The 8,568-nt window shown below is 55.1% G+C and overlaps 1 protein-coding gene across 1 annotated transcript in view; it reads right to left on the bottom strand.

The window, feature by feature from the left end:
* Positions 1-4,741: 4,741 nt before the first annotated feature.
* IER2 (immediate early response 2) overlaps positions 4,742-8,568 on the bottom strand; it is a 12,334-nt gene continuing 8,507 nt past the window's right edge. The window contains exon 2 of the mRNA XM_006761402.2: positions 4,742-4,824. Within this exon, the coding sequence (XP_006761465.1) occupies positions 4,742-4,824 (83 nt within the window). The remainder of the gene's footprint in view (positions 4,825-8,568) is intronic.

Consider the following 8,568-nt stretch of genomic DNA (forward strand, 5'->3'; position numbering starts at 1 on the left):
ACAGCCCGAGCATACACCCTGACTGGGAATTGAACTGTGACCTCCTGGTTCATAGGTTGATGCTCAACCACTGAACACGCCGGTGGGCTGGGTCTCTTATCAGGGCACTAATCCCATTCACGAGGGCTCCACCCTTATGACCTAATCACCTCCCAAATACCATCACATTGGGGATTGGGTGTTAAGATATGATGGGGGGGGGCACAGACATTCAATCCATAACAGGGTGTATGTGTCTGTAGGTATAACAGAACTGGAGAGTGAGGTGTGAGGCTAGACTAGACCTTCGCGGCCCAGGATGGTCGCCATGAGCCACAAGCGCTTGAAGTGCAGCTGGTCCAAATTGAGATGTGCTCTGAGTGAAAAATACACATTGGGTTTCAAAGACTTTAGTAAGGAAAAGAGAACGTAAAGGATTGCAATAATGTTCATATTGGTTACATGTTGACATGATTATATGTGGGCTACATTGTGTGAAACAAATGTATTATTCAACATAATTTTATTTTCCTCAAAAGCTAAACATCGAGTTATCATAGAACCCGGCAACCCCACCTCTAGGCCTAGACCCCAAAAGAATTGAAAACAGGTGTGCAAACAGGAACATGGACAGGCATATACAGAGCAGCGCTATTCGCAGCACCAAGAGGTGGAAACAGCCCAGATGTCCATCAACAGATGAATGAATAGGCAGAATGCGGTCCATTCACTCGGTGGAATATTATTCGCCTGTAAAAAGGAAGGAAGTCCTGCTACCTGTTACAGCGTGGATGAACCATGGAAACATTATGCTGGCCCTAGCCAGTTTGGCTCAGTGGATAGAGCATTGCGGCCTGCGGACTGAATGGTCCCAGGTTCGATTCTAGTCAAGGGCACATGCCCGGGTTGCTGGTTTGATCCCCAGTAGGGGGCATGCAGGAGGCAGCCGATCAATGATTCTCTCTCATCATTGATGTTTCTATCTCTCTGTCCCTCTCCCTTCCTCTCTGAAATCAATAAAAAATATATATTTAAAAAAAGAGACCCAGCCCTGGCCTGTGTTTCTCAGTGGTTAGAGCATCAGCTGAGCACCGAAGGGTTGTGCGTTCAATTTCCGGTCAAGGGCATGTGCCTGGGTGCAGGAGGCAACCAATTAATGTGTCTCTCTCTCACATAGATGTTCCTCTCTCCCTCCCTCCCTCCTTCCCACTCTCTCTAAAAACCAATGTAGAAAAGATCCTCGCCGAAACCGGTTTGGCTCAGTGGATATCATTGATGTTTCTAACTATCTCTCTCCCTTCCTCTCTGTAAAAAATCAATAAAATATATTTAAAAAAAAAAAGATCCTCATGTGAGGATTAACAGAAAAAAAAGAAGAGAGAGACCCAGAGAGCTCCCTCATCCCTCCACCATGCGAGGACACAGAAAGATGGTCTCACCAGACGCCAAACCTGCCAACTGCTTCATATTGGACTTCCGGCCTCCAGAACTGTGCAGAATAAATATCTGTTGTTTATCTGCCACCCAGTCGGTGGTATTCTGTGATAGCAACCCGAATGGACAAACACTTGTCTCGGCCAGGGACCTCAGGCTCCTAATCAATAAACTTGAGTCAGATAGGGAGGACGTGTGTACGCGGACCCCTGGGGCTATCTGGCACTGGGTGTGTGCAGGCCCAACCACTGGGTGTGGAAAAACAAAAGCCGCCGGAGGCCTGATGCTATAAAAGTGAGAGAAGGTGACCTGACCTTTGCCTCCAGGAGGAGGTGGCTGCTGCAGAGGCCAGCACGCATACCCAGGAGCCACCGCTGGCTCTCAGCTGCCTGTGGGCACCCTGGGTCAGGGGTCACCCCTTAAGCTGGTACAGAGCCCCAGATCGGGGTGGGGGAAGGTGGCCCAGGTCAACAGGGACCCAGATGGAGCTCCCACAGGATTGCTTTTTGGGGGGAATGTTTCCAGCTCCTTGGGGCAGACTGAGCCAGGCCTTGGGGCCACACCAGGCAGCCCTCTGATTCATTCGTCGGTGCGAGGACCCCAGAGTGGAGGCGGAGAGAGCGCCTTTAAATAGAGCTCAGCGCCATCTGAGGCTGCAGGGCTGCTGGAAGGGAGCCAGCCACCGCCCCTGACCTGGCCAGCCTCCCTCCAGATGGGGTTCACACACCACCCCCTCCCGCCTCTCTGCTTTCCCCTTCCGCGGCAGCCTCAAGCCGCCTGCCCTGCCAGGCCCAGGCTCAGATGTGCCGGCTTTCTGTAAATGTGAGATATAAAAAGAAGCGGGGAGCAGGCGCAGGGGTGGGCAATGGCCGCTGGCTCGCTGAGAGATGCCGCCCCCACACTGCCCAGCCCGGCAAACACTCCCCCGCGGAGAGGAGCGGGCGAGCGCTTGCACGCAGACACTGTGACAAGCCGGCATTTCAAATCAGACATAAGGAGGCCAGCCAGCTGGGGGGAAGCCAAGTCTGACTTTGTAAAGGCCTCTCTCCTTGGCCGGAGCCGGGCCCTGGAAATCGCAGATTGCGTGGGATGCCCTCAGCTGAGGCGCGTCAAGCCTGCCCCAGGCAGTGACCCTCATGGAGGCACCGGGGCTCCGGCTGGCTGGCCTTGCCGGGCTCTGAGTGCCGGTGCAGGAAGGTGACAGATGCGGTAACATCAGGCACCTGTCCTTCAGCTGCCCCTCACCTGCCTCCACTCCCACGCCCCCTGCTCCCCATCAGCCGAACCCCACCGCCAGCACTTTCTGCTGCTCCTTCAAGTGTACACTGAGCAGCTGTTCCAGGCCCAGGGCCAGGAGCTGGGGATGCCCGGCGCCGGCACCGTTCACATCCTCGTGGGCTCGGTCAGATGGAGGAGACAGAGCACGGCAACAGCTACATCAACAAACCAAAAAGAAAACGCAGGCCAAGGACGGATGACAGCTGGGACCTGTGCTGTGCAGGAGCAGCTCAGAGCACCTGGGGAGGCCGACCTTGGAGGGACCTTCCGGGCCTGAGGATGAGGGGGCAGGTAGGAGAAGGGAGAGGGGTCCAGGTTGCCTCTTGCTTTTCTGCAGGTCTCACGTCCGCCTGACCCAGGCTAAGCCACGCACGTAGCGCTGCGTGAATGAATGAATGAATGCACCCGCATGTGACAGCAGCACGCCGGCTCTGCAGCCAGCCGGGCCAGAAAGCGAACCCTGGCACCTCCGCTCCTCTCCGAGCAACCTCCCGTCTGCCTCTCTGGGCCTCAGGTTTCCGGCTGTAAATGATCCTCGTCGTAAAAACATAAATGCATCTGGCACTGTGCAGGGCATGCCTTCCCTTCTAGAGCTTTCCCCGGTTCTTCCCCCTCTGTCTCCAGCTCCCTGGGCCCCTGGGGAAGTGGAACGCTCTGCCTTTAAGAGAGAGAAGGTAGGAACCTCCCCACGCTGGCCCTGGGCCTCACTCCTCGGGCCCTCGGGCGGCCAAGCCGGTGCTGGGGCCGCTCCTCAGAACCACTCACACACTCTTGTCTTGGCCTAAATATATTGCAACCTCCGAGTCATCCCAGGGCCTAGACTTCCTGCCCGAGTGGGTGCCAAGAAAAACAAGAAAAACAAAAGCCGCCGGAGGGACATGCACGGCGACAGGAGGAGGAGGAAGGAGAACCCATGGGGCAGGTCTGAGAGGTGCCTCGAGGGTCCTGGTGCTGATGGGGTGCTAGGAAAGCTGAGGATGCGGGGGGGCGGGGGTGTCTCCCCCACACTGCACCCTGTTTCCCTCCTCAGCTCAGCAGCTCTGAGTCACCATTCTGGCAGCTGCTGGCCCAGAGCCAGGCTGGGTGGGACCTGAGGGCAGGAGGTGGGTGGGGAGACCTACTTTAGCCTCTGGTTCCTCCTCCCAGCCCACAGGGGCCTTGGGTCTCAGAGCTCACACCCTGATCCACACCCAGTTAATCCCGGAATCCCCACGCCCTCTGGCTTCCAGGGCCCCTGCTGCTGCCCCTGCCCACCCCTGGGAACCAGGAAGGAAGAAAAGGACTGCCCGTCTCCACCCACTAGGGCTCTGCTGATGCTACTGCCCAGCAGGCCCCCCACCGGGGGCTGAGGAGCCACCACCCCTCCCTCTGGGCAGACAGTACTCTGGCCCGGGGCTGGTGGTCCTGCTGACCCCACTGACCCCTCCCCAAGATGCTGGAACCTGCCAGTTACCGCTACCACCAGGACTCAAGCAAATTTGGGAAAACACATCAACATACACAATATTATTTTGTAGCAAAAGGTGTGTAGAGGCAGAACAGTCAAGGCAGGTGAGGAGTCTGACATCACACACATACACACACACACCACACCCAGCAGCCACATCTGGAAACGTTTTGGGTTGCCATGACAGTGGAAGGAGGCCCTACTGATACTCTTTCCAGTGAGACGAGGAAACTTTGGTTCTTGTCTTCTTTTCTTTTTTTAAATATTTTTATTGATTTCAGAGCTCATGGGAGAGGGAGAGAGAGAAGCACTGATCAGCTGCCTCCTGCACACCTCCCACTGGGGATGGAGCCCGAAACCCAGGCATGTGCCCTTGACCGGAATCGAACCTGGGACCCTTCAGTCCACACAGGCGGACGCTCTAGCCACTGTCAAACCAGCCAGGGCGGTCCTCGTCTTTTTGAGGGAAAAACTTCACTCAAGAGACAAAGTGTAGAAAAGCAAGCAAGAATTTCTTGACCACAGCAAAAATATAGCTGGGCTGGGCTGCTCTGGCTCACTGAGGAGTCAGAGAAAAGGGGCCTTGGAGACAGGGTCAGCGGGTTAGGCCAGGATGAGCTGCTGCTGCCCACTGCTCCCCTGGGTGCAAGTCTCATGGGATCCCTTGGAGGTTGGGGGATACGCGCCTGTGGGGGAAGGAGAGGAGCAGGAGGAAGGGAATGGCATGGGCTTGCTCCCTGGAGGGAGAGTGCACTGGGACCTTCATTTTCGGGGGGTTTTGAAGTCTGGGTCTTTAGGGGAGGCCTTAGGGATGCATCAATAGAATATTCATCAGCTTTATGCTGATGTACCAACATGAGCTTTGTTCTCTTCATTTGTCTGTCCTTGGGTGTTGTCGACAAATGGCGCTTAATTGGATTTCTGTTAACTGTCTCCCTAAGATGATTTACTAGTAAACAGGCTAACAGCAAGGAGGGGAAGTCACCATGCACCAGGAGCAGGGGCAAGGTGCGCTAGGGCAGCGGTCGGCAAACCGCGGCTCGCGAGCCACATGCAGCTCTTTGGCCCCTTGAGTGTGGCTCTTCATAAAATACCACGTGCAGTATTGAAACTTTGTGGCCTATGCGCTGAAGTCGGTTTTCAGAAAGGAGATGGACGAAACAAGTATACAAGACGAGTGTTGATGGGAGAGTTGGAAGGGGTCGACCTCAGCGAACATACCTCAATCAGATTGAGGACGTTTTTAGCAAAGGCCAGCTTAGGAGTACCCTGATTAAGTTAATAACAATGTACCTACCTATATAGTTTAAGTTTAAAAAATTTGGCTCTCAAAAGATATTTCAATCGTTGTACTGTTGATATTTGGCTCTGTTGACTAATGAGTTTGCCGACCACTGGTGTAGTGTGGGGGAAGGAGAGGGGCAGGAGGAAGGGAATGGCATGGGCTTGCTCCCTGGAGGGAGAGTGCACTGGGACCTTCATTTTCGGGGGTTTTGAAGTCTGGGTGTTTAGGGGAGGCCTTAGGGATACATCAATAGAATATTCATCAGCTTTATGCTGATGTACCAACATGAGCTTTGTTCTCTTCATTTGTCTGTCCTTGGGTGTTGTCGACAAATGGCGCTTAATTGGATTTCTGTTAACTGTCTCCCTAAGATGATTTACTAGTAAACAGGCTAACAGCAAGGAGGGGAAGTCACCATGCACCAGGAGCAGGGGCAAGGTGCGCTAGGGCAGCGGTCGGCAAACCGCGGCTCGCGAGCCACATGCAGCTCTTTGGCCCCTTGAGTGTGGCTCTTCATAAAATACCACGTGCAGTATTGAAACTTTGTGGCCTATGCGCTGAAGTCGGTTTTCAGAAAGGAGATGGACGAAACAAGTATACAAGACGAGTGTTGATGGGAGAGTTGGAAGGGGTCGACCTCAGCGAACATACCTCAATCAGATTGAGGACGTTTTTAGCAAAGGCCAGCTTAGGAGTACCCTCATTAAATTAATAACAATGTACCTACCCATATAGTTTAAGTTTAAAAAATTTGGCTCTCAAAAGAAATTTCAATCTGTTGATATTTGGCTCTGTTGACTAATGAGTTTGCTGACCACTGCGCTAGGGTAATAATCCAGGATAATCCGAGCGTGTGTGCGTGTGTGCCTGGCTGTGTGTGACCCCCTGGGCCTAGACTCGGTTTAGGGTGCTGAGGTCAAGCCCACTCGCCACCTGTCGGGTCTCGCCAGAAGCCGTGTCCGTGGGTGGGAACCGTGGCCCTGGGGCTGGACCCTGGCTCCAGCTTTCAGGAACAGGGCTGGCTTTCATCGCAGGGGGACCACTGCGAGGGTAGAGGATGCGTAGGCCCCTTCTTCCCACGGACGTCCCAAGAGAGTCATGAGAAAGAGGGACAAGCTTGAGGCGTAAGGAAGGAGGCAAGGGAATTGGGGACACCTAGATGGTCCTGGGAGACACAGAGGTGCTGCTGGCTGTCAGGTCCCCAAGGGCCCCCCTCGCACACTTCCCCCTCCGTCGCCTCATCTCCAGGAGGGAGAGGGAAGCGCCCCCACCCGGTGGAAAGGAAAGCTTTGGTGGTCCCAGGGCACGCCCCTTCTTCAAGCTTCACACCCACCCCCCTGGGGAGGGAATGCCTTTTCCCAAACCACATGACGGCACTTTGCAGATGCCAGTTCCTGTTTATAAGACAGCATCTGTGGGAAGTCGGAGGGTAGCTGGGGAACACGTGGAACTCAGTGCTGCAGACTGGAGCCCAAGGCGGAGAGGGTCCCAGGAGCCCCGTCCCCACCCACACTGAGTGAATGCGATGCCCCCAGGGAGGCAGCAGTGAGTAATTGCAGGCTTGGCCTTCCCCCGGGCAAGAAGCCAAAATAAGGTTAATTCCGGAAGGGTGGGTCAAAACAGAGGCAAGAGGGAGGGAGGGGGCCTCAGGTGGAGGCCGGTTGGCAGTGGGCCGGCCTGCAGTCCAGGTCCAGGCCCCTCCCGGCCTCAAAAAGGCCCCTGATTGGGAGGGTGGTGTCCGATGGGCCCTCCCTGACTGCCCTGGGGTCTAAAGGGCAAAGCACCGAGTTACTTCCTGTTCCAGACACCGGCCAGGGGGCCAGGCAGCAGCCTTCCCAGTCCAGCAATTTGATTTTGCTCAGTAAATAATGATCACACACACACACACACACACACACACACACACACTGACACACAAACCACCTTTGTCCTTTTCACCTTTTCAACCCCCTGGGGGAGCGTGTACAAATTGGCCCCTGGGGATGTTTTCATCTTTGAAAGGAGAAAAAAAGATGTCGGTCACCTAGCAAGTGGGCAAACATGGTGGGTGCTCAGCTGTGGGCTCAAGGAAGGAAAGAGAGAGAGGGGGAGGGGGAGAAAGGAAGGGGAGAGGGGAGGGAGAGAGAGAGCGAGAGAGAGAGCTGCCCATTGGTGGCAGGGGCAGGGAGACTCAGGTGCTCTCTCCTTATTTGTGAACAAGATGTTGGTTGCTGGGTTTATAGAAGCAAAGATCCCTACCCACCCCTTTCTCCCACCCAAATCCAGGAGAGAAAAACACACCAATGGACTTTGTCTGATTAGATGTACCTTTGCCCAGTGCCTCAAGTCCTTCAGCTATAAAAGGGGGCTAGTGAAAGTGCCTGTTTAACTCTGGCCCAGGCGTGCAGGAGGGTTGACTAAGTGAATACAAGCCGCACACAGCACCCAGCTGGCAGCCAGCATCAACACAAGTCTCTTCTTAGCACAGGGTGTGTCATCTGGTCTGTAGCTAACCGGAAGCCCCCGGGGCCGGATGCTGCCTCTCCAGCGGCCCTTGAACACTCCCAGAGTCTTCTGAGGGTGCTTCTCGGGCTGGCTCGGTCAACCGAAGGGACTTGGCATGAAGCCTCAGTTAACACAGCTAATTCCCCAAAACTTGTCTTCCCAGGGCTCCACGATGGAGGAGAGGTTTCCAAGATTCCAACTCAGCTCCCTCCAGCCCCTGAGGACGGCCCTGTGCCCCTGTCAGGCCCTTGGGAGAACTTCCCAAACTGTAGGAAACTGAGGCCCAGACCAGTGAGATAGCTCAGGCAGGGGTGTGTGTGTGTGGGGGGGGGATTACCCCTGGGCAACGGGGCAGGGCAGCTAGGATGGTGTTGGCAGACATAGCTGTACCTGCATTTACCTGGGACACGTGGGTCCCCCGGCCCAGCCCCAGAGACCCTGGGGTTTCTCAGAGCTCAGAGTTGAAGGCGTCCTGGTGAGCCTCGCCGGGTCCCCTGGCTGCACACTGCAGCCTTGGAGGGGAAAGAACCTGGCCCTGGGCGGCCATGAGGAGGGCAAGGTCTGCATCCACATCACCATTTCCCAATCACTTCTGCAAACAGCACCTGGGACAGAAAAGGCTCTGTGTATTGACCTCCTTTGTCCATCCTCTCACTCCCCA

The sequence above is a fragment of the Myotis davidii genome, unplaced genomic scaffold, assembly GCF_000327345.1.
Source record: "Myotis davidii unplaced genomic scaffold, ASM32734v1 scaffold1238, whole genome shotgun sequence".
In the NCBI taxonomy this organism is placed as follows: domain Eukaryota; kingdom Metazoa; phylum Chordata; class Mammalia; order Chiroptera; family Vespertilionidae; genus Myotis; species Myotis davidii.